We start from the raw sequence: 24,630 nt of genomic DNA, 5'->3' as shown, positions 1-24,630 counted from the left end.
CTTCTGATTGTGCATTTATCCTCAGAGCCAACAGAATTGACTGTATGAGGGTCAATTCATGTATGAGGGGTGCATGGTGATTGGGGTGCACCTTGGTCAACTTGCTGCTCCAGGGCTCCCAGGCTCTCCAACTAGCTCAACTTCTGGATGCACAATACTACAAACCATATACACACAGAGAGAGACAACAAGTGGGTGCAGTAGTCCCACCACTAGCCATTTGAAGTGATCTGTCATTCTCAGGCTATAAAGGGTAATATGGGGCATGCACAAACAGATCATATTCAGATGGGTCATCCAAAGTCAGAGGTAACTAGTTATATGCCAGCATTTGAGCCCATGCTCTGATAGAAGATGCCATAGTTAAAGCTGATATCAGATTCATCCTCATTGAGAAGGACATAGTGAAGCTGAAACAGGTAAGTTGACAAAACAAGCTTGTAGTGGGGTATACCAACTTGTACAGACACATATGCAAGGGTAGTGGGCAGGAAGTGCTTGAAATCATCACTGGCTGACCCATACCAGTATGTATTCCCAGAGTGCAAGCAGTGAATGCCATCTTTGGTCATAGGCATTGTCAGCTTTTTGCAGAACAGGCAGAGCATAGAGAACATAGACTGAGAGTGCTGAGTGGAGTGAGATGTTGTTGTTGTGGAAGAGTATGGAGATGGGAGAGCAACCAGCAATGCCTGCAAGTCCCCATTAGATCCTGCTTAAGCCCAGGGACATGGAAGCAGAAAAAAGCTGATGTAGCTTGCCTCCGTCAGAGCAGGACCAAATCCATGCCCTCTGGCCTCTGTCACATGTTTGTAAACACAAACAGACAGTCCAACCAGGTGAGGTAGTCAACTGGAACTTGGCATGTCATTGTGGAAATATCTGGGCAGTAGATGGTACATGACAGGAGACTATCATAGCTAGGTGGATGCATCAGTAGGATGCTGTAGAAGACTGTAGGAAGACAAATGGAGAAGTAGACCACCGAGTTGTGCAGGCAGTGGCCAAGAAAAATGTTGGGATCATGTGTTCCATCTGCCCAAAGATGTTTCAGGGCCAAGGTCAGATCAGAATCTATGGAAGTGGCAAAAAACTGCAGACAAAGGGCATAAAGTGTGACAGCATCCAAAAGGTACAGGCAACTCACAGAAGAGAAGCCAAGAACATCCACCCCTTGCTTGAACACAGCCATCTGAGGCATGTCTTGAACCCCAGGACATCTGAGTAAGAGATGTTCTCTCAGAGTTACTGAGAGCTGCTTGTCTCTTCCAATACTGATCTGTAGTTGTTGTCTCTCAGCCAACTCAATCACAAGTGCTTCCTGTTGTTGACAAATTGCTTCAGCATCTTGTTCTCAAAAGGAGGAGATGTCTTACCTGGTTGATTGCTGTGAGAGCATTTTGAAGGTCCAAGTGATTGGCGGCATCTGGTGAAATGGGTGGCAAGGTATCATCACATGGATCAAAGTGTTGCCAGAGGGTGAGGATCTGAGCTGCCTTGGGATCCAATACCCAGAGGAAATCCATATCTTGACAAATATGTTCAACTGCTGAATGTTTGCCTTCAATGTAATCAGAAATAGCGTAAAGAAATATGAAGGGGCTGAGGTTCAATGGAGGGGAGGCCCAGGAGCCAAGACTGATCAAGACAAGATTGGCCCATGCAATCCATTGAGCTGGATCCAATTCATATGGCGACGTATGATGCTGGAAACCAAGAAATCCACCCGGAGTGGTGACAAAGAAGTGAGGCAAGCGATTGGGAAAGATAGAGACTGCCTTCAGAAGGGCGACACAAGCTGGCCCCACTCCACGAGAGATTGGTTTGGCGGATGTGGTGATAGAAGATGAAAAGGGGGAGCTGATGATGGGACAATCAATTGATGTTCAGATGCTAGTGTCAGGAAAATGAAAAGTTGCTCACATGATGACCTGAAATCGAGTGGGATGCAAACGAGCAAGCAAGACACATAAGTCTTGATAAGCTTGATGAGCTTCGGGGGTGGACAGGCTGCCAGTTTCAGAACGCTCAAGGTGTGTATGAATTCCTACAAGCTCACCCCACAAGTGTTCAGTGATGCCTTGAATGACGAGGAGTGTGTCGTTTGAATGGGGAGGGAAAGGAGCCATGGAATGCCAAAGAGGTTGAAAGTGAACCAGACGAAGTCGTACCAGATCGGAAGTAAGCAAAAGTGGCCGAAAAGTCCCTCTGCCACGTAGACCGACAGTGCGGCTTCACTGGATGGACATGTTCATTTCCGACCGGCAAAATGTCCTTGCTTACGTTGGGTTGTAACGGCTAGGGTTCGCCGTCAGATAAACATCATTACACATCTATCCCTACAATGATGGACATTCAAGGCATGGCAACCTCCGACTCCGCGAGGAACGCACCCAACCTCGAGTAGCAGAATGGGCGCAGCTGAGGAAAATTGCGAACATCTATTTAAAGACTGGGATGGCTTGAGGTGGTAGCGAACACTCATCCAACTTACCAACAATCGCACAAGTTCAACCAGCAGGAAGGCATCACAATGAAGATCATCATAGCAGGAAGCGGTGTGGAAGGCCCTGTTCTTGGTATGCTGCTCAAACAGGAAGGATTCGATCCTGTGATCTATGAACGAGCGGATCGCGTTGGAGGAGGTATTGCGGTGGTACCCGCTCCCCAGACGTACGTCAATTTGGGTCTTGCTGAGTTTGACGCTCACGATCATCATAGTTTCCGAGTCTTCCAGATCCTAGGCCTTGCAGAAGAGCTGCTCTCAATTGGGGCTCCTTGCGACACCATTCTCTCGTATTCCGTTCTTACTGCTCCACCCACCGAGCTTCTGCGTACCGATGCGCCCAAACAAGTCCGCTCATCCGAGGGCTGGCCCATCATGGGTATCGCACGCGATACCTTCGTCAAGTGGATCGTTGCAAAGGCACAAGAGCGGGGGGTAGAGATACATTTGCGGAAAGGTGTGAAGGATGTGCGTGAGGTAGGGGATAAAGTCGTGGTTGGGCTCAATGATGGGACGGAAGATGAGGCAGATCTTGTGATTGGCGCAGATGGGCTGCATTCGAGAGTCAGAGAGGTGCTCTTCGGGAAAGACCAAGCCGATTTCTGCAAGTTGATCGAGGTGCGTGTCAGGACATGAAACATTGTGTTAGCGACTGACCGATATCTCAGATAGGCGGACATGCGAAGACGCCGGATTCACTTCTCCAATACAAGTCGACCATCCTCCACTGGTACGGCTCCGGCATCCACCTCGTCTCATTCCCCATTAACCCCATCGGCACCGAGCGCATGTGGGTCTGCACACTTGCCGAAGAGACAGAAGCGCACGAGACCTGGCGTGCTCTCACGCGCGAAGAGCTACACGTTATCATGAAGTCTCTTCCCGTCTTCACCGATGAACATTGGGCTGGAGGGCCCAGGGATCTTATCACGAACCACTCGCACTTTGTCAAGTATGGGTTGTATGACCGCCCGCCTCTCGATAGCTGGCATATGAGCCGCATCGTGCTTGCAGGAGACGCTGCACACCCCACCAGCCCACATCTGGGGCAGGGGACCAACCAGGCCATGGAGGATGCGTACCATCTCGTGCGCGTGCTATGCGAGTATAAGGATGGCAAGAAGACGCTGGACGAGGCTCTGAAGGAATACGAGCAGATCAGGCTGCCCAGGGTGAGCGCGCTTGTTGCACAGGCCAGGAAGGAGGGCGAGCTGAGAGTGGTAGTGGGAGAAGAGGCATCCAAGAAAAGGGATGAGGAGTTGAAGAAGGGCTTTGATCGTGAGGCGTTGCGCTTGTACCTCGAGGCGACGAAGGGACCGTACACGGGTGAGACCGCCACCTGATAAGATCAGGGCATGTGTAGGAAACTTGGTTTGTGAACAACAGCTATGAATAAGAATACATGCGAAACCTCCTCCAGTCCAGACAGAAGCAAGTCCAGAACGAGTCTAATGAATCACAAACTCGACAGTTATTTATCACTCTTTCCCAGCAAGACGCTGAGCCTTTTGACAGCCCTCCCTCCAATTGTGTGGAACCGATTCGCCGCCTCCCCGTTTCCCGTTTCTACAAGACTGAGCCGGGCGGTGACTTCGAGTCTTTGGACTTCGGTACGCTTGAGCGCGCCTGCAAACGGGCTGACACCTAGTTCCAAAAGGGTGGGCGTCAGCTCCGGAAGCCCGTTATCTAGTTCAGGTCCGGGATGACCGAAGCCAGAAGCGGAATCCGACCCATGGTAGTCGCCATCAGACCGCAACACAGACGTGGTAGATGAGAGTGTCACAGTGCTCAGCCGATGATCTAGCGCTGCATGTGGCAAGCCGTCCGGGCACTCGTCGGACCGTTCCGCGATAAGAGGGAAGACATTTTCGTAGCAGGTGTTGCATGCCCGCGTAGGTTTGTTCTCCGACGGTCCTGGAGCACCAGGATGGACGATGAAGAACGTCTATCCTATACATTAGTTCAGACAGGTATAAGAACATAAGATGGCGTACTTTGGTAGAGCATCTCGAGCAAACGACCGACCCGCAGAGCCGACAATGATGTCTTCTCCTTAGCACCGTCCAGGGCTTTCCGCAGCGCATACACGCCGTGGCCTTCCGATCCGGCACCCACACAGCAGGCACGAAATGCTCCACTTTCTTACGTTCTGGCTCAGCGGGCAAGGCTTGCAGGGAAAGACGGAGATGGCGCGTTGACGTGGAGGAAGTGAGGGTGTCCAGTGGTCGGGAAAAGGTCTGTATCGAGGAGAGGTAGAGGGACTTCGTCTCCCTGATAGCATCGATCCAGGCTTGACACTCCGCTGCTGATGCTGCACAAGATGATCAGCACCCTAGTAGACCGGGTTACATAGCACTCACCCGCATAAACTGCAAAGCTCTCCTTGGGGCTAAGCAGCTCGAATTTCCTCACACCCTCCCCCGCACATCTAGCACCAACGACAGTAACATCCTTAATCTCCAGCTTGCCCACCCATCTCCAGCGCTCCGATTCTCTCATTTCTTCTTCTCCGCTCCGCCTGATCTGAGCATCATTTCCGCTCTTGCTTCTCCTTCTCTGCAAGCCCGGTCGCGAGCCGCTAAGCCACCCCTCCTCAGAAAGAGGTGCAAACAGCAGGATACAGTCCGTAAAGAGCAGGCATTCCCGGGGTTCGAGAGCCTTGGGGGATTCGCGGAGTAGAGGCCTACGTTTGATCAGTTTCCGACCGGGGGAGATCAGCGGGAAGGGGAGGTTGATGCATGCTCTTTGTAAGGCCAGGGCGGAGAGGGTGAGGGAGTGTTCTGCCAGCGCACGGTCGAGCGTTTCCGCCGCTGCGGCAAGCGTCAGCGAGTGAAAGGATGAGAGACGGAGGCTTACTCTTCGATACCATGACGAATACTCGGCGGAGTTGCTCTGTTTCTTCCTCGTGTGGGTCTGAGTAGGTGACAAGGTCCTTCAGCAGCAGGAGGTACCTCGGCACACGTTGCACGCAAGTCAAGAGCCAAGCGACAAGCCCCATCGCCCGGCACCTTGGGTCCTTCTCCCTCTCTGCCAGCCAAGAACGGAAGGGGGGCGAAGTGGACTGCAAGTGCGAGACAGTAGACATAGAAGAAGGGAAGTTGGCCACGAAGAGCTTGTACATCGACAGGTAAGGCAGATGGGCGCGCATCACCGAGGACAGTGGGGGGGACACGGCTTGGGAAGGCGGGGGAGAGACGGCCTCTGTGAGGCCGAGGAGGAGCGCACGGTGCAAGTTCCAGATGTCGACAAAGTTGGAGAAAATCGCTGTCAGATCGTCCCTCGTCACGAGCGGTCGTTTGGTCTCGAGGGACTCCATGAGTGGGATGAGGAAGTGCTGTCAATGCATTAGTACATGATTTATGTATGCAGAGCTCGGTGAGAAGGACGTGCATCATATATGAGGTCCAAGCCATCAACGTACGACCTCTCCGTGTCCAAGAGTTCCTTGACGACCTTCAACCTCTTGAGTGCCCTCCTCTGATACCCCTCATCCATAGACCCGCGCTGCCTGCTATCCCTCCTGCTCTTCCCATATTTCCTGGGAGATCTCGGCAGTGCAGGGCTGAGCGGGCCAAATCCAGAGAAAGAGGACGAGCGCGCCTGTTCAGATAACGGGCGAAGTGCAGAACGCGGAGAGGGGCTCGTGCCTGCGCTGCCCGGGTCGAGAGGTGGGGACTGTAGAGCGACCTCTTCGAAGGAGACGACGCTGCTTACTGCGGACCTGTGTCCCGAGCCGGCGCTGGTCGTTGACAGTCGACGGAAAGAGATCGGTGCTTTGAGCGCAGGTGGACGGAGTGTTGCGAGCCTGTCTTCTGTGCGTTCTGCGCCCTCTGCGCCGTCTGTCCCTTGATCACCGTCTCCGTTGTTCGACGAAGGGTAGCTCGACGTGCGTAGATGAGAGCGGGGGAAGAGTATCCCCTGCGCTGAGCTGTCCGAGCTAGGCTCAGTGCGGGACATAGATAGCAGACAGTAACATGCGTTGTGAAGGGGAGAGAAAGACGACGAGGAAGGGTATATATCACTGCCTTCGCCGTCCACGCTGACTGACGATGTCCCCACTGTATGCGCTGCCTCCTGTGAATGACTCCTAATTGCGCATTCCTCATTACTCAGTGACTCCTTTTCATTTAATTCATAACGTCAAACCATTCTAACGACAGCGCCAACGCTGACAACGCCCCTGAACGAACACAGATATTGCATAAAGGAATACGTGTACAACTCGCATCTACGCGGACTAACGGCTCTCACTCATCTCCGCCAGCCAGTTCGCCATCTACCACATCAATCAGCGTAAGATCTTCTGGCTAAAGAGGAAGTAACATACCTTGAGCGCACCCTGCCTAAGACTCTCACCAGCATTCTGCACATCAGGGTTAGCGAGCACACGCCCAATCACGTCCCTCGCCGCGATCTCCGCATTCGCCAGCGTCTCATTCGTGTTACCCAACAACAACCCTCCGCTGAGCGGCCGAGGTCCGGCTTCTTCCTCCTCCTCTCGGCCAAAGTACTGGTTTGAGCTGATAGACGTCGCTCCCTGGAACTGGGCCAGACGGGTCTGTGCTTCTGCATGAGCCGTCGGGTCGTAGGCGTTTCGCCCAAAGTACATGTCGGACGAGATGGCCTTCTGCGTTCCGAACTTGTCACGCGCGTATGTCGATTCATCTAGACATCGTCAGATCTTGCATGGCAGCGTGGCCCATAACCCCTTACCGGCAGCAGGCGTGCTGGATCCGCTCCTAGTGCTAGAAGTAGCAGGAGCGGCAGAAGTCGCAGTCTGGCCAAACCCAAGACGCGCCATCCCCATCCCCAGTCTGTTGATTTCGATGCTGTCCTTCTTCCCGTGCAGGCTCGTAGGGCCGCTCGGCGTCGTAGCAGAAACGGGCGATTTCACAGTAGGAGACGCCGCGGCTGCAGCGAGCGAGCGTGCCTTTGCCTCCTCTTCTTCCTTCTTTGCGTCATACCCTAGCCTCTTGATCCGCTCTTCCTCTTCCTTCGCCTTCCGCTCCGCCTCCTCAAAATCGATCGGCGCGCCCTTCCTTGCTCCGAGCTTGGATGCCTTGTGCTGCGGTGCACCGCCAGTCGCGTTCAACCGTGATGCGCCGAGCTTCGATGACCGTGCACCAGTGCCGCTGCTGGCCGAAGAGGTGCGTAATGATGATGATGTGACGGTGCGAGGAGCAGCGACACCTGGCGTGCTAGTCACAGAAGGTGTAGAGGCAGGGGATATCGCCGGTGAAGAGGCGGCGGACGATCCGGCAGTAGCAGCGTTGCTCACCGTGGAAAGACTGCGCCCGACTACCGGAGGAGCGGCCTTCGGAGCGGGAGAAAGGACTTTCGGGGCGGTGGGCTTATCCCACGAAGAGAAGAAATCTTCATCTGGCGCAGTGGCGGATTTGGGCGTATCAGTCATCCCATCGACATAGATCCGATCCGGGAATCTGCAAATAGATCAGAAAAGAAGAGTAGATATATGCGCAGTGCATACCGCATAATGTCCTCCTTGACTCTCCGTGCCAACTCGTCCTTGTACAGCCCTGCAACGCGGCTCGTATACTTGTCCTTAAGATGCGTAGCGGTCAACGCTGACGACCCCCCGTTCTTTGTAAAGAACTCGGTGGCAGAAGCGTTCCCCGCGACCTTCATGTTGCGCATCTGACCTAGCTGCCAGCCGTCCAGGTTTGTCGACCTGGTCTGTGTCAGCGCAGTACGGGGAGGAAGGGAGAGGACAAACCGGACGAAGCTGATATGCACACCCATGTTCCTGTGCACGCTAGAGCAGTCGAGGCAAATGTACACGCCAAAGGTTACGCTTGTCCAAGTGGGGTTACGTGCTTGACAGTCGAAGCACATCTACACACGCGTCAGTTCTTCACTGCGCATATAGCTGACAGAATAGACACACCTTGTTCCCCTTCTGCGATCTGAGCACTTTGAACACTTCATCGCGCTCCTGATGGGATACGATTGCCGTTTCTGCCATTGTAGATTTTGAAAGGTAAGGTAGAGAAAGTAAGGTATATGCGCGCAGAGGACGACGATGGACAGTGAGCTCGAAAGGGCGGTCGGTGGGCTTCGTACACGTTCCCTCATCAGCGGAAGCTTTTCACAAGCGGTTCTTATAAGCGCTCCCCTGGCGACACCGTCTTTCATCTTTTGACCACCATAATCGGCGTTGTTACGCTTTTATCGTACGAGCGGTGATCTTGATGTTCTCTGTCACTGGTAACTGGGGAATTTGTGGTCTGCTCAGCGTCACTATTCGAGGAAGACAGCATTACAATTCTGGCAGATCACAGCCCACAGAGCTCTCGCTAGAGCTGCTGGTTGATCTACCGATATACTGGCAACAACTTCGATGCTCCTATGCATGCTACTCTCGCGCTTCTTAGATCTCTAACAAGCACTCCTCAAGTGAACAACTCAGTCTCTTCTATCTCTGTTCACCGTAGAAAAAGTTATCATGAAAACCTGATAACGCCGACGCACAGCCACTTGATCCTAACGCCGACATTCATCCTCCAACCCCTGCAACACAGGACATCTCACATTCTTCCCTCTGTCCACCAGGCAAAACCCACCCGGGAACATGTCACATCCCTCTCCTAGCCCTCCCACCGCTCGATGGCGCCTGACCTAGCTCGCCCTTCGCTCGCTCGCGATACAACTCCAGCTTGTGGCACAACACCAGCACGTGCTCCCGTGCACGAACATATCATGTTTACCAACATTACATTCCTTGTTGACATTACCGGAATTTGCGGAACGGGACGTACCGCCAGAGACGTCCAATGATCCCCTTCCTACCTGAGGAGGAGAGCTATATAGACCGCTGGACGAGGTATGAACCTCCTATTCCTCCATCCATCCTTCGTCTCTCCTCACCCCCCCCTCCTCAAATCCTACTGCTATCCTACCCGCCTCAGGCGTAATCTTCCAACTACAGACTCTCGTTCAACAAACTACATTACGTTCTTTACGACCTAATTCCTTGCATTCCTGCAATGTACAACCTCGCTCAGCTCTCCCTACTCGCTCTCCTCGTCGCCCTCCCCGCTCAAACAGCTAGCATACCGCGGATAGACACCTGCGCAAACATCGACCAAGGCATACTCACCGACGGCCAAGTACAATGTCCGTCCCTCTCTATCCCTCCCCTCCCCTCTCAGGCTAATGCTAACCATCCGTTGCGTAGACGGCACGCTCACCGGCTGCATATGTCATTCCCTCCTCCCGCATTTCACCCTCCTCTCCCCAGTCGCCAAGCGCGCAACGCGTTCCCTAGGATCCCAAGGAACGGAAGCGCTGCTAAAAGGACTTATTGACGCCTCAGGGGAGAAGTGTGAGTATCCAGCGCGGGCGGTGAGCGCGTGCAGGAGGGAGGACGTGTGTGCTTGGGTGTGCGAAGCGGGGTGGGAAAGGTGTGGGGGGGATTGTGTCCCGAACGGGGAATGCAGCACCCAGGAGCCAGTCGAAGTCCGGTCCTCTGACGCGCCACCCACCGAGCACTCCCTACGCAAACACTGCGAGCCGGAGTACATTGCCTGCCCCTCCCCTCCCGCGTCCTTGCCAGTAAAACGGTTTCCCTTCCCAAGAGGCAAGCCACCTGCCCAGCCCGACCCCTCTCTAACGTGCATCAACCCTCTCCTCGATACGCAACACTGCGGTGGATGCAGCTTCAGCCCTTTGTCGCCGACGTCGGGTGAGCAGTATACGGGTGAAGATTGTACGCGTGTAAGAGGGGCGAAGGGGGTCGAGTGCGTGCAGGGGACATGTGTGGTTAGGGAGTGTAGGCAGGGGTGGGAGCTGGTCGAGGGAGAGTGTAGGAGGAGGTATGTGCTGTCTAAGGGACAGGTGAGGCTGGGGAAGGTGGGGAAGGCTTGAGCTGGAGTGGAGGGGACGGACACTGGTGGAGTAAAAATCGTAAAAGCGTTTGCACTGTTTTGTAGCATTATCTTATTGTATCCGTATTCTTTTGTGCTCTTTGTGAACAAGTCTCCGCGGGATCGCCGCCATTACAAAGGGAGTGATAGTGGCTGTGCAAAGTAATGCACGTGATTCACCCTTTGAAGTCCGTTTTAAGCGCCGGTCATTTTGGTCATTTCATTTCAATCAAAGTTGCATTCATGGCATGGCAACGGTATTTCATTCCTTTTCTTCTTACCACCACCACTGACAACACCAACAGGAGCAGCACAGGCGACCCACTAACACCACGATTAGGATCTCCTTTCCTCCCTTCTACCACCCTCCCACTCCCAACCTACCCGACATCCGCGCCCTCACCCTACCCAGGATTCACCTACCCCGCACCGCCATCAGCGACCTACTTCACCGACTCGCTCTCTTCCCGTCTCGAGCACTACACACCTAGCAGCGCGTTACACAACGCTGCGGTGGAGAAGACGCGCTATGTCCGCTTTCGCGTCGTCCCCTCCTCTGGGGGGTATACAGAAGTCGCCGCAGCAGGAGAAGGAGGACGCGTAGCCGTAGGAGGGAAAGACTCGCTCCGCATCATCAAGTTTCTCAACCGACCTCCGCTGAGCTCGCCCAGCTCGCCACCACCAGGAGCGGCGTTCTCGGAAAGAGGATATAGTAGGAGAGGGAGAAGCAAGGTTTTGGGCCCGGGGGGGAGCAGTGCGGAGGAGGTGATGAACGTTTGGGCGGGGAGTAAGCTGAGCTTGGTACATGCGTTGCAGGATGTTGCGTGGGGACATCAGAGTGCGTGCGTTTCTACTGTACTTTCTACCTCTTCCGCTTCCCTCTGCTCTTCCTCCCATCCACCGTCCTTCCCTCTCCTCCTCTCTGCTCCCATCCCTTGCATACAAGATGACTGACCCCCACCCCGGCAGACTACTCCGAAAAACTCCTAACCGCTCACTTGCAAGGCGACTGCCTCCTCTGGGACCTCCAACGTCCAGGGTCAAAAGTCGAGTCCATACTCCACGAGCACGTCCGTGGACGGGGTGTCAACCGCGTGCTGTTCGCACCGGGGAATGGGGGCTTCGTCCTTAGTGCTAGTGTGGATATGACGTGCAAGCTCTGGGTGAGTGATTCATTGAGCATGTGCGTGTGCAGGAGCAGGGGGTTTGGTACTGATACGTGTTGTAGGACCTGAGGAAACCACAGACTAGCGTCTCCACTTTCAAATGTAACGCCGCTGTTTCCGCTATCTGCTTCTCCCCCGTACTGGGGAGCAGCGATTTTGTAGCTGGACTCGGGAACGGCGCTTTGCAGAGGTTTGATTACCGGATGGTATGTCCCCCTCCATCCTCTCCCCTTCCGTCCTTTTCGCCCTCTTCCCTCCCTTCAAGGCTGACCCACCTCGTGCATAGGGCGACAAAGGCATGGTAGACTGGATCTCCTCCGCCCACGCATCCTCAATCCAAGACCTTAAATGGAGGGAGTCTTCCCCCCTCTCCCCTCTCTCCCAATCCCAACCCCAATTCCAGGGGGAAGACACCGGTTCCTATCTCGCCTCGTGCGGGATGGACAAGCTGGTAAAGATATGGGATATGGACCCTTCTTCCGGTGGGGGGCTGAGCGGCACTCAGGGGGGGAGGGAGTACGGGTCTTTTGCAGGCGTCGGTGTTGGTGTCGGCGGCAGCTTGGGCACCAATGCAGCCAGCAGCGTGGGAACGGCGAGCTTTCCCCTCGGAGCAGGAGGCCCAGGGGGAGGGAGTACCTTCTCGACCCTATCGACCGCTTCCTCCGCCTCAGCCGCCTCAGTAGCCTCCGCAAGCTCCCAAGGCCAACCGCACAACAGGCCTAAACAGGTCCTGCGCACGCCCTGCGTAAACCATAGGATCGCCTGGCGCCCCGGGTACGAGACGGAGCTCGTAGTGGTGCCGTATCGGAAGTATGGGGTCTCTCCCTGTCTGGCGGGTGTGGAAGGAGAGGGGTACGGGGATGGGGATGGGGATGCGGGGGATGGGGATGGGGGAGGAGAGGGGCCGGAGGAAACCAGGATCTCCGTCTGGGACGTGAGGAGGAACTATTTGCCCAAGTATGTGTTGCTGGGCGGAACGGGCGCTGCCAGAGGTACGTTTCCCGCTCCGGCGTTAGGGGATGATGACTCTGACCTGAACTTGTGCTCCGCTCGTGTCGTCTACTCTGTGCTCCGCCTTTTCTTCCTCCTCCACCACCATCACACCCGCCCATAGACGTCCTCTTCCTCGACTCGGAACCCGATGCCGTCATAGCGACCTACTCGAATTCCTATGTCGTGCAACATGATCTGCGACATCATACGCGGCCTATTGACGGGCTTTCGAGGTCTGGCCTGAGCTGGGACGGGACTGGAAGACTGGCATTTGCGGTCGAGGAGAGGGGGGAGGGGGAGGTGCCTTTTGATGAGCCGTGAGCGATTTAGCATTCCCGGTTGAGAGCGTGCTGTGCTCACCCCGTTCGCGGTAGACCGTATGATCCCCACACGCGCATGCGTATGCCTGGAGGGAAAGAACACTCGATCCGAGCCGGTCGGTTCCTCCCCACTTCCCAGCTCTCAGGTGGCCTCCTTCTCCCGAACACAGACACCGACTCCCTCTGCCGTATCGCGCGGGGCTACCTGCTTACCGGAGAGGAGAAACACGTTTTATGTCAGAAGAACGCCGCCGTCGCCCAGGAGGGAGGGAACGAACAGGCCGCACAGGGGTGGATGGTGCTCCATTCCCTATTGGTGCCTTTACCGCTTCCTTCTCGCAGTTCTAGCCCGGCTCCGCACTCAACACCAGGGCAGAAGAGCAGCAAGTTTTCCTATTCTCCCTTGTCGGGAAGCTCGAGGCGCGCTACTTCCAAAGGGCCAAAACGAGCCCGCCGGCCCCTCCGCCCTAGAGGGAGACGCTCTACTCCCTCTGGCCCGGGGACGGGGGACGAACCCCTTCCTCTGACAGGGGAGTCGCACCTCACCCAAGGAGCGCTGGACTCTGACAGCGACAGCGACGGAGACGAAGGCGACGAGAGCGGGCCAGATGTGTCTGACGCACCTGTCTCTCCTGTCGAGAGGGAGGACAGGAGCGGGAGTGCAAGTGGAAGTGGGAGGCATACGAGGAATCAGAATTCTGAGAGCTCGGTGTCTAGTTCTGGCGCGCCAGTGGTGGGGAATAACATGCGCTCGCCCCTTTCTCGCACGCCGGTTACGGCCGATATGGTGGGGATATTGGCGCTTCGCCGGCTGAGCAAGATGGAGGAGGAAGAGTATGAAGAGGTGGACAGTGGGTTGGCGCCGTGGAGGGCGGTCTCTGCTGAAGCACACATGAACCGTGATACTGGGAACGAGATGGAACACGAGCACGAGCATGAGCATGACTTGGAGTCTTCTAGCTCTGCAGCGGAAGGAGGGCTCATGCTCAAACGGGGCAAGCCTGCTCTCAAGCACGTGACGACCCAGTTTGGCCAGTTCCACTCGTCTCACGGGACGAGGCGGAACAGCATGGAAAGCGAGAGGGAAGCAGGTTTCGTCCGAGGGCATAAGCGAACCATCTCTGGTGGGAGTGGGGCGCCAGCGACGGGCCGGACGTCTCGCAGCAGCAAGAAGCTCACTGCCTCTCCTGCGGCTGTGGACCTGGCTCTTGACGGGTCCAGGCATCGTCAGGGTTGGACAAGGGAGAAGGAGATCATCGATGCTGAGCAACGGATACGCGACAGGGGGTGGGAGGTGATGCGCACGATGTTCGAGGGGATGATGCTTGAGGGAGATGTCCAGACGTGCGCTGTTATGGCTATCGTTGCTGGTGAAGAGCTCGTGAAAGATCAGACTAGGATTGTTCGTCTTGTTGTGGCTTACTTGGGTGAGCGATGTGCGCCCGCTCTGGAGAGAGTTTGCTGATCTGGAGATTAGAGGTGTTGTCTCGATTGCTGCTGTTTACGGCTGCTGCAGAGGTAAGGAAATATTTCAAAGCGCCGGAAGTGCAGGAAGATACCAACGTGAGATTCACACATTCATAACGCACGGCAGTTGCTCATCTGCTTCCAGTCCAACACGAGGTTTGACTCGAGCTGTGCACGGTGCAGAAAAGCCCTGCGCGGAGAAGCACTCCCACGCGGAACACAAGGCAACCCTGGCAACTACCTCTATTGCAAGAACTGCCATCGGATGGCATCTCGATGTGCTATCTGTCATCTGCCGTCCAAGGGCTTGTTCTTCCTTTGTCCGACATGTGGGCATGGCGGACATGAAGAGTGTTATCGGGATTACTACCTCTTCCATCCTATGGACAACGTCCATATCGTTCTCCAATCTTCCCAGAGCCTACAGCAACAGTCGTGGAACAGCCGACAGTCTATATCTCTGTCGATGTCAGATTCCAATCTACTGGACGAAGACGATCGAACCGGACGGACGACAAACCCCAAGCGACTGCGGCGTGCCCCTCCAGGTCGTGTACATCCTGTAGAAGCGGCGGACGACACCGATGATGAGGCGCAGAAGGCAAGATATTGGGATCGGAAACGAAAAATGACCAGAAAAGTACTCCTCGGACATCCTTGTGTTGCCGGGTGCGGGCATGTGTGTTGGGTTTCGAATGAGCGAATAGAGGGTGACTTGAAGTAGTGCACGGTTCAAATTTCTTCTGTTGTATTCTGTTGTATTCTATCTTACTGACAGTTCCGTATCTGCAGACATCAGCAGAAACGCGAATTGCTGGGGACCCTCTGGTGACCATGGGGAATGAAATCCGATGACCAACAGAGCGTCTAACAATGTCAGGTGTGATCGATGATCCGATCAAATCCATCAGATCAACTTGCTTCTGTGTACAGAAGAATGGGTATGCGGAAACAGAGTGTGCCCTCGAATGAATCGCAACGGTAACTTCTTCCGCGGCCCTCCCTTACAACAGGCCCTTATTGGCAGACCTTTGATGATCCTTGATCATGATAACTGTTCGAGACCACTTCTGGGCGGCGGTATTCGGCAATGTATGTCTAAAGGGCCACTGGCGGATTTGTGATGATTGGAAATGGGGTGATACTATTCATCTCATAAACGGGCAACAACTCGTGGACCCTCTATGGTTTATGCCCTCCCAACGCCCTCTTCATGGACATGTCGTTGCATTGCAAAATCATCGATTCGGCTTGCATCTTGGTCGTACTTCCTAGTGCCCCATTCTCATGGGATTCATGTGCGCAATTGAAGGCAGGATTCCGTGATTTGTTGCCGGACGCTGTGTGCGTAGTACAAATTGTGGTGAAAGACTGCAACTGATAACATATCCAGAGAGGACTTTGTCCCATGCCACATTCCACTGTACGGGACATCCTACGGAAATGTATCCTACATTATAACCACGTCACCTCGGGAGACAAACCTACTCCTTGCTCTCCGTTCGCGAGAAGGCTTTGTTCGGGTCACTGGTCAACTTGTCTACCTGCTACCATTGCACCCATCAATCGTCGGACATATCCATCCTCACTGTATCCCAGGCTATGCCATCCGTTTCCCTTATGAAACGGACTCTCCCCAGTCGCTGGCAAGCGATCCGAATCTCTCCATGCCTTCGACCTTCGTTCTCGAGGACAGCATTTTTCAACCCGACGAATCTCCTCCGCGCGCGAAAGCAGGCAAGGAAAGCCGTTTCTTCTGTGCTTCCAGGCTGCATCCATATTTCCCTCGCTCAACCACGTCACCCCCATCCCGGTCTGCTGCCATCCCCTCTGTTCGCATCAATACGCCCTTGTTATCGACCGCGACCTGCCCAGATCCCACAATTGTAGGAATTCTGCATGACTCCACTCCCGATCTCGGATGGATGCATTTCAGAGTTGGCGAGGAGCAAGCCATAGCGACTGCACAATGGGTTGACCTTCAAGGGGCTCCGGTGTAAGCCATGTTGTTTCCGAACAACCTTTCGTAAGACACTTACGCCAACACGTTAAGCATGATGCGCTGCCCAGGCAGTGATACCGTCTGCTTCCAGATATGCTCGTATTCGCTCCGGGACTTTGTCTATGCCCAAGCGAACGGAAAACCTCTCACGCATCTCCGCTCGCAGTGGCCAGCAACGGAGGTGGATATCACGCTCTGCCGTTTCGGACAGCTCCAGTGGGAGCACCGAGCGACTCTCAGCCATGATGGAAGCTGCTTGAGCGGGAATGAGCTTGGTATCTCCTGCTTTCTCGTTGAGTCTGGGATGTGGAAGCTACAAATTGTGGCTGAACGGCCCGTGCCGGACTTCGTGTTCGCGTTCATGGCTACACCCATGGCGCTGGAGGTTGTCAACTTCGACTGATGGTGCATCGTGTCGTAGAAAGATCTATGAGGTGTTTCGTTCTGGAAGACGTTGATGAATTCGGGCTCGCTGGTATCTGAGTGCGGGATGGAAATAACAGAGATGGAGTGCAACAAAGGGCGTTCATTACTTCGATGCAAAAATGTCCCATAGGAATACATGTTAATACAAGCCATTACCGCAGGCACAGAGATCCAACCGAACACAAAGAGACAAGATACGATCCGAAAGAATGACGAGGATAGTAGACATGCGATAAAAGATGGAGATCTTGAATGACAGATGAAAGAATGATGAGACACGTACCAGTCCGATATCGTGCAGCATGCAGAGTTGCGAATAGCGGACAGAAGATTAGTTATGCAGTGGCGGAAGACAGCGACAGTGGATCAGAACTCGATCGGCCTCGGTGGTGGCGGCTTTCTTCTCTGGCTTCTTGAGCTTCTCGGGCTTTCCGGACTGAGCTCCACGTAATCTCTGTCCTCCGGATACCTATGTCGTTGATGCTGATGATGCGGGGGAGTGATCGGACTCGGCCTCTCACCATGTACAGCGCTGAACCGTCCTAATAACGGTCCAGAGCTCTTGGGCTCTTCAACGCCCTCCCCATACACCCGTGAGCTTTCCGAAATGACAGGCAGCTCGATGTGTTCTCCATTGCTTGTTTGTTCCCTTCCCTCTGCCCCATGCGCCTCCGGGTCGTCTCGAGCATGAGACTCCCCCAAAAGTCCCACTCCAGAGCCAGATCCAGAGCCCGACGAGCGCCTCACAGGCCCAACGAAAGGGATAGACAAACTCGCCAACCCGCGTTTCATCCCATTCCTAAACTTTTCCCGCTCTCGCTCTTCCTCCCCCAGGAGGTCTCGTACGCCTGCCTCTGCACCGAACGTCGGATAACTCGCACTTTCGCGCCGGACAGGCATGGGGATCTCCACTCTGCTAGTGCGGACCGGGCTGGGATAGCGCCCCCCAGCGGGGGAGAGGGCAAGCCAGTCCCAATCTGCTGATCCTGTGCCCGTTCCTACGGGGTGTGCTTCAGACTGCGTAGGCTCGGGCTCTTCGAATACTTCATGTGCTGATAGCGGAGGTGAGGGAGGGAGCGGGACATTGTGTGCCGAAGCGATATCGCTCCCATCCGTACCAGTGCCTTCTGTTCCCTCTCCCTCGCGCCTCGAACCCTTTTGCCCATCTGGACCCGTCTTCCCGCTGAGACCAGTCGCTTCACTCCCCCCAGTTCCCTCGGACATGCTCCTCAAACTGTGTTTCTTCAACGCCGTATACAAGAGCGTGTCGTCCCACGCCGAGTCGGGCACAGCCTTGCCATTTGCGAACGTGAAGCTCTCTTCCCCTGCTCCTCCTGCAGCTTCAGCGAGCTCTCGCTCGCGCTCCCGTCGTCTTCGGTAAAGACATCCTCGCAAGAGGAAAAGACAGACACAGAGAGCGATAAACCCTGCTACAGCGAGGATGATCACCACCGGTAAAGGTATTTTCAGGGAACTGCTAGCGTTGACGCTCGGGATATTCAGTTGTCCTCCTCCTTGTCCCGACCCGGGAGCTTGGTTCTGTATGCGTACTTGTTGGAATTCCAGGGCGGCGGCAGTGGCGTTCGTGAGTGGGTAAAGACCGACGTGGGGAAGGTCGGCTTGGTCCGCACTAGGAGCAGGGGTAGTGGCCGGGTAGAGGTTGGTAGTGGAGTTGGACGTGTAGATGGAGCTGTTGGAGGTGTAGACCGAGTAGACGTTCTTGAGGAAAGCGACGCCGAGAATTCTGGTAGCATATATCAGCTTTGTATGATCTCTCAGTGGGTGGGAGTTGACGCACATGTCCCCTGCTGTTTGGCCAGATGGCATACTCTGTATGCCACCGATACAGTTTGAGGAAGTTGGGTCGTTGGAGGAAGGGATGGATAAGTCGAGTGGGTGAAGAGCGTAGTTGGTGCCCCCAATAGTTATTGTTGCGTTGACCATGAGCGTACATCGTGGATAAACTAGAAGAACACTGTTAGTTGCAATTACAAGGCAGCATATAACGACGAAATCGCCGGCGCGGAGAAGATTATCGAACTCATAGGAGTGGGGGCAGAGGGGAAGAAGCAAACACTTACAATACCCATCTGCGGACGGGTTCACCCCAACCGCACCCCAGAACGCGTCCGCCAGTGTTGGTGGCAAGAGCACATACGGCGTCCCCGAATCGAGCACTGCGACCGAGTTTGCGCTATTTGGTATTACGTTGCTCTTCCCTACGATGAGTGAAGTGCTGTTTCCCCCAATCTGGAGGGTCATGCCCTGCACGGGTATGCGCCAGTATAATGCCCCTTCTGTGCTTGTTACGACGGGTGACCACTGGAGTGCTAGCGGGGTGAAGGAGCCAGGAGTGTTGCGTAATGGATGGGCCCCCATACCGAATACGCTGACTGTATCTGGATCTTCTGGTCGTTCAAGCATGAGGCTAAAGAATGGCGGTGGCGGAGTATCACTCCCGTACAAGTTGGAAAGGAAAGCAGCGCCATCCGGGTCGTTACCCACCACGGGTGGGATGAGCTGCGCGATCTTGCTATTAAGCGCCGGAGCCAGTCCCAACACGCCAGAGAACCCATCTTCTGAGAGTCGTTCGGAGGTGACGGAGGTTGCCGCGCACAGGGCCTGAGCGGGGATGTTGTAGGATCCGAAGGAGACATCGGACCATACGACGGGGCCGGAGACGGAGCCTTGTAGGTACTGGATGGAAAACGTCTTGTTCGTTGGGGTAGATGAAGAGGGATCGTAGACCGTTGCACCTGAGCAGGGAGATGAGGAGCAAGACGTTGAGGCCACCCACTGAGCGAGAGAGAAGATCAGATACCGTTTGCGCAGATGAGAAAAAAGGAGACGTACAAGGTCCGCTGAGCCCGTGTCTACCTGTAATGGAAACCAGGTCCCGCCAATCTTGCCGTCCACGGTATATACACTTTCCAATTGATGCATTAGTAATTCTATCGTCATTGATGAAGGAGAACACACCTGTCATATGGGTATTGAGTGCTCAACGACAAGCTCAACACGATCCCTTCCGTCCCTCCATTACCATAGTCCCTCTTCTCCTGCTCCCTCCCCGTTCGCTCCTTCGTTCTCCGCCATCTACCACTCTCGCGTTCCTCCGGTATGTGAAGATCTCGTCGCCGTCTTCGCCTGCTCCCCTCCCCTCCTCCGGGTATGGCTTCGCGCACAAGCGCCATTCATCTGTTGTTTTCTGGGCCTCTTGTACCGGCCCTCGCCCGTATGGTGGTGGTACCCTCGGTCAGCTCTTGGAGGCTGATGGCTGATGACCGTAATGAATAGAGGAGAGGAGTAGCGTTGATAGAATGCGGTACGAGTCAATGGAAGTGAATAAGGAGATGGTCAGGTGAGGCCGACTCTGACGGCGTACGAGCAACGGAACCAGAGCGTCTGGATTGGCGCCGGTGCGTGTATGGCTGTGTAATATCCGCCAAGCCAAAAAAAAGCGGGGAAAATGGAAGAGTTTGGAGAACAGGGACGAGGGTCTCGATGGTTGGGATCCGTTGTTTTCAACTCCTTTACGTGACGAAGTAAACAACTCTTCAGCTTCGTATAACGACACAGGCGAACAGGCGAACGTGTGGCTTGTTGTTGAGTCTGCAGGAGTGACATCTAACAGTCCGTGTCGTAAACACGTTCCTTTTCACAAGAAGTAATCACCGTCATGCTCCATTCATGTGGGGTAATCGCTTCCTCTTGTTCGGCCTTCTCTGGAGCACATCGCTGGCAACCTGGCACAGCGGTACTATGGAATCGCCCTCTAGAACAGGAACGACTGGTACCCCCTATGCTTCGGGTGATTAGGAAGCGAAGACCGTGATCGCTGGATATGAGATTCTGTTAAGGTCACGCCCACATGATCAAACACAGCAGGGAAATGAGGTTCCTGTGGACAGGTTGTCTTCCAAATGCCACGTCGTACATCTCGACGCTGTAATGGGGAGCCAGATGGTCGATCAGGGTACTCCGTGTATTTTAGGCTGGCATAATCGGCTTCTCCCTTGTTGCTTCTGCTTCTGCCCATCTGTAAGCCGGAAGATGCCGTTAGGGGCGATGCACATGCAATCATTCACGATATCGTCTCTTATCATATTGACTGCTTCACGTCCACGTTCGCTACCATTGAGTATCATTCGAGCTCCCCTTCTCAGCCGCAAACTACACACTGTCAGCGTCTTCGAATCCAGGTACGTCTGATCCCTCTTGTGTTGCTGCGTTCTATACAGTTCTCCCAAACACCGCGCAGCAAATCCGGCCTGACTCTCCGCTGCACATATGCATGTCCGTTGTCACTCCGTCACGCGTTCTCCTGATCCGTTTGCTTCCACGCAGCCGGCACTCACTTGCATAGAGCTGCTGTTGGGATCGTCCTTGTCTTCGGCTGAAGTGGCAAGTTCTTGAAGTGCTGTGGCCTTTGCTCTGGTGCAGCAGTGAAACTATACTCGCTGTCCCACGATCCGCAAGCTTTGGCCATGTATATGCTCAATGGTTGCTTAAAACCAGATATCTGATGACGACTCCCGATCACATGACATGTGTAGTAGTGTAGCGGATGCTGAGCTCGATATGCGACATGACTCAAAAGCCTCTACTGAGGTCCCCCGGATCAAGCACCAACTCCGACTTCCAGCTCTGACAACAAAGTGTGAGTGAATTTTAAGTAGTTTGCTAACAAGGAAATCCGCAGTAATACCGGTCTGACAGTGCCTGTGTGCTCCTGTTATGGACGAGAAGACATCGCACCTCTCTGGACACCAGAAGTCCTCCAGTACACATGTGTATTTATCCTTCTGAACTCAGTCTAACTGTGCGATAGACCGCACTTCACCAATGTATGATCGTGAGGGCTCCATGGCCTCCAATGCAAGAACACCAAGGTTGCGCGAATGCCTAGACACTCATAACAATGCAACTTCGAGTCAACGAGCCGTTGAAAAGGCTGACGAAGTTGCCACCATCGCGACCGCGAAGGCGACCGCCGATCCTGCGGGTACCCGCATACCACGTCCTTGTCTTACTACTATCGATACCCCCTACCGTGGCACTTGGAACAGCCCGCTGCCGAATATCGCTATACCGGGAGCACCATGGCCGCTGAGCGGGAATACATCATGAACTCCGTTACCCGTTTCGACATCGAGTGCCCGCTTGAGAGCCCGAAAATGTACTTGCTCCGCCAGGCCGCGCGCAAGACAGGCGACACCGAATTGTTTGCCTTCCTCAACGGAGGCCCGCCCACGTACCGTGCTGAAGAAGTTGATGCCTGTCTGCCACCCTATCACGGAATCGAGCGCACGGATCGAGGAGTTGAGCAATCCAGCAGGCCATACAACCGTGGGAGGATGTAACGTGTCTTGGAGGCAGGAACTTTCGCTTCTAAGTACCCATTTTTGAGTCCCAATTTTTTAGCAGCCAAGGAAGCCGCAATGCAGAAGGCGCGCGCAACAGCAGAACAACTCCGTCGTAAGCGGCTTTCAAAGAACGGATACTCCAGCATAGCCGGACAAGAGCCTGCCCCCTTCATGGTGCGCCGCAAGCCGGGCGGCGAGTCTGAATCGTAGGCACGCTCTTACAGCTACCCAAGCTTGTTGTCCTGTTTCGTACGCCATACATCGTGATTTTGTCACTTTCTACATATATTCATTGTTGTACAGACACCAAAATCCTCATGTGATCCTTCATCGCGGCGACGGTCTAATAGCGCACGAGAGGTATCGGAATGGTTGGGTGAGATGATACGAGCTGTCCCGTTGAAGCTTCGTACGGCGATCGCTCTCTGGCGAGGCAGGCTCTTGACGGCAACTCGCTTAGACAACCGATATACTACGTGGGCGAAGCGTATTTGATCGAACTTCTTGATGAGGTGGACCTGTGACTTCTGGTGTGATTGCAGCCGATCAGACCTGCAGTCGCCGATGGTCAACATATCGATGCGTCAAGAACAGAATGTGGCGTACCTCGGACTCTTGCTGTAAAGATGACTCGATATTTTGGTACAAGAATCACTGCATGCAGTAGATGATAAGATCGTCGTGAGAGATATGGTGGAAAATCAAATCACATCGCAGAGCTAGTTGCACTTTCTTACAAGGCAGGCACATCTAAGTCAGAGCTGAAGAGACAGGAATGCCAGTCGCATATTGGCTACCTAGTAGGCAGCTTGATCTTAGGCGATGACCGAGATGCTCGGCTCCGCGCCTCCGACTCATGCGGGGAGACGAGGCGTCGTGGGGCTGAACCTTGTGCGTCGGGGAGTGGGAAGAGGCGTGTATGTCGTGTTCTAGTTGATGACTTGGCACTGGCAGGGGACATCGGCGAGGAATGGGGCTTCTTCTCCATGTGTGAGGAATGCAACTCTGGGAAATGGCCAAGAAAGTACAGGTTGAAACTACGTAGAGGTCCGGAGATGTCGGAGGTCCGTAAGCAGATGTGTCTTGTTGGGAGTTGGACGATAGCTGTTCGCTTCGAGTGACATTTCCTTTCATCAGGGGTTGCATAGACCATGTATGATACGTATTGATGTAGCTCATGTGGAATCAGAAACCGGAAATGAGTTGTCGGAAACTGTCTCTACCACGGAAGAGAGCCGGAATAATGCATGTATCGTCCCTGTCGACAGAAGTGTACTGCGGCAGAATACCCGTTCTCAAACTTCGCAGCAGACAGTTGCGATAACCGCTGAACATCGCTCCAGCGCTTAGAATGTAGAATGTAGCACACAGCACTGCAGTTCTTTGACCGGGAAAGCATGTTGAGGATAAGAAAGAGGGCGTACCAAGAAAAAGTCGCACTGCCTCAAATGTGTCGTTATTATTGTCGCGGCGTTTTGTAATGGACCCGTGCCTTGCCTTGTGCTCGGTAACCCTGTGCAACCGCCTCGTCCCTTCTCTCCCTTCCAAGCCTCAACCTCGTTCACTTTTTATCCACCACTACGGCCAGCAGCTGAACAACCTCATCCTTTTCTTCTCCTTATTATCTGACATCTGGAGAGATAAAAAGTTGGCACCAAGTTGTCAACAATCTTGTTACAACTCTCCCTCTTGAATCTTGAATTCACTTGTTGAAACAACAACAAGCCCCTGAAGTCTGAACAGCGAGCGACGAACAGCCAGCAATGTCCCGCTATCCTCCAGAGGTGCGCAGTACACACCATCCAATACTCCCTGCTATCTTGAATACTTGCACAACGTACTAACCCCTTCATAGGCTGATGAAGCCCAGCGCTTTCCTCCACGTGGCCCTCAGCAACGGTACGAGCTGCAAGACAGGCCGTACCAAGGTCAACCTCCCCCGCAGCAATTTGGCAACCCGTACGCGAATCCGACTTCCCCGCCTCCCCGCGGGCCCTCTCCAGGACAAGTGATGCCAGGACAAGTGATGCCATCCCCCCGAGGCCCCTCTCCAGGACAGGTGATGCCGCCTCCTCGAGGAGCAGCTTCTATGTCCCCCTCTATCCAGCACCAAGACCCGTTCAACCCACCAGGTTCGGTTATGCCAGGTGCACCTCCTCGCCTCCCCACCCCGGGAAACTACCCCCCGCTGAGTCTCTCACCGCCCAACGCGCGCTCACCGCCACCAACCGTCCCTCCCAACCCACTCACAGGGGCTCAGGGACCGTACAGCACCACACAAGCGCAGCCGTACCTCTCCCCCGCCGCCGCCGGTCGGCCCCTAACACCGCAGGACGGCTTCCAAGTGCATGGCGGGCCGTACACCCAGAGCACGTATTCCCTCGCCGACCCGTTCTCTGAGCAGGGACACGGTGCTTCCCCCGACCCGTCGTTCGAGGGTGAACTGCCTCTGCTCCGCAGGGAACCGAGCTACGGCACCGATAATGGATTTGTAGGCGGGT

The 24,630-nt window shown here is 54.5% G+C and overlaps 5 protein-coding genes across 5 annotated transcripts; 2 read left to right on the top strand and 3 right to left on the bottom strand.

Annotated features, from left to right (window-relative positions):
* Positions 1-2,533: 2,533 nt before the first annotated feature.
* DACRYDRAFT_50131 (FAD/NADP-binding domain-containing protein) lies at positions 2,534-3,849 on the top strand (the record flags this gene model as incomplete). Its single annotated transcript, XM_040774971.1, has 3 exons — positions 2,534-2,673; positions 2,722-3,124; positions 3,175-3,849. The coding sequence occupies 3 exons, from the start codon at positions 2,534-2,536 to the stop codon at positions 3,847-3,849; spliced, it is 1,218 nt and encodes a 405-aa protein (XP_040629891.1).
* Positions 3,850-3,901: 52 nt separating this feature from the next.
* DACRYDRAFT_99426 (uncharacterized protein) lies at positions 3,902-6,463 on the bottom strand (the record flags this gene model as incomplete). The annotated part of the gene is made up of 5 exons (XM_040777589.1): positions 3,902-4,451; positions 4,501-4,817; positions 4,867-5,316; positions 5,363-5,840; positions 5,924-6,463. 5 exons carry the CDS (start codon positions 6,461-6,463, stop codon positions 3,978-3,980), a joined length of 2,259 nt encoding a protein of 752 aa, XP_040629890.1. The 3' UTR covers positions 3,902-3,977.
* Positions 6,464-6,631: 168 nt separating this feature from the next.
* DACRYDRAFT_65139 (ArfGap-domain-containing protein) lies at positions 6,632-8,546 on the bottom strand. Its single transcript, XM_040775775.1, has 6 exons — positions 8,412-8,546; positions 8,241-8,359; positions 7,995-8,195; positions 7,220-7,947; positions 6,834-7,171; positions 6,632-6,782 (listed from the first exon to the last, which is right to left on the bottom strand). The coding sequence occupies exons 1-6, from the start codon at positions 8,487-8,489 to the stop codon at positions 6,744-6,746; spliced, it is 1,503 nt and encodes a 500-aa protein (XP_040629889.1). The 5' UTR covers positions 8,490-8,546; the 3' UTR covers positions 6,632-6,743.
* Positions 8,547-9,510: 964 nt separating this feature from the next.
* On the top strand, positions 9,511-15,357 carry DACRYDRAFT_99424 (uncharacterized protein; the record flags this gene model as incomplete). Its single annotated transcript, XM_040777588.1, has 12 exons — positions 9,511-9,640; positions 9,702-9,848; positions 10,300-10,338; positions 10,730-11,227; positions 11,359-11,552; positions 11,618-11,761; positions 11,842-12,547; positions 12,670-12,865; positions 12,923-14,295; positions 14,346-14,431; positions 14,481-15,014; positions 15,114-15,357. The coding sequence occupies 12 exons, from the start codon at positions 9,511-9,513 to the stop codon at positions 15,165-15,167; spliced, it is 4,101 nt and encodes a 1,366-aa protein (XP_040629888.1). The 3' UTR covers positions 15,168-15,357.
* Positions 15,358-16,859: 1,502 nt separating this feature from the next.
* Positions 16,860-19,967, bottom strand: DACRYDRAFT_21358 (acid protease). Its single transcript, XM_040772357.1, has 5 exons — positions 19,743-19,967; positions 19,617-19,689; positions 18,845-19,559; positions 18,562-18,727; positions 16,860-18,507 (listed from the first exon to the last, which is right to left on the bottom strand). Exons 1-5 carry the CDS (start codon positions 19,955-19,957, stop codon positions 17,130-17,132), a joined length of 2,547 nt encoding a protein of 848 aa, XP_040629887.1. The 5' UTR covers positions 19,958-19,967; the 3' UTR covers positions 16,860-17,129.
* Between the last annotated feature and the right edge of the window lie 4,663 nt (positions 19,968-24,630).

This window comes from Dacryopinax primogenitus, assembly GCF_000292625.1.
Source record: "Dacryopinax primogenitus strain DJM-731 SS1 chromosome Unknown DACRYscaffold_6, whole genome shotgun sequence".
Taxonomy (NCBI): Eukaryota; Fungi; Basidiomycota; class Dacrymycetes; order Dacrymycetales; family Dacrymycetaceae; genus Dacryopinax; species Dacryopinax primogenitus.
Note: the sequence above shows the minus strand (reverse complement) of the source record. Positions and strands in the feature narration are given on the sequence as shown.

Excerpts from the sequence above, each read along its gene's own strand:
- DACRYDRAFT_65139 (XM_040775775.1), bottom strand. The coding sequence starts at position 8,489 with ATGGCAGAAACGGCAATCGTATCCCATCAGGAGCGCGATGAAGTGTTC. Across the intron at positions 8,360-8,411 it reads GATCGCAGAAGGGGAACAAG|ATGTGCTTCGACTGTCAAGC; the intron begins GTGTGTCTATTC and ends ACGCGTGTGTAG. Across the intron at positions 6,783-6,833 it reads TTAGGCAGGGTGCGCTCAAG|ATGGCGAACTGGCTGGCGGA; the intron begins GTATGTTACTTC and ends TTGATGTGGTAG.
- DACRYDRAFT_21358 (XM_040772357.1), bottom strand. The coding sequence starts at position 19,957 with ATGGCGCTTGTGCGCGAAGCCATACCCGGAGGAGGGGAGGGGAGCAGG. Across the intron at positions 19,560-19,616 it reads ACACGGGCTCAGCGGACCTT|TGGGTGGCCTCAACGTCTTG; the intron begins GTACGTCTCCTT and ends TCTCTCGCTCAG. Across the intron at positions 18,728-18,844 it reads CCCGTCCGCAGATGGGTATT|TTTATCCACGATGTACGCTC; the intron begins GTAAGTGTTTGC and ends GTGTTCTTCTAG.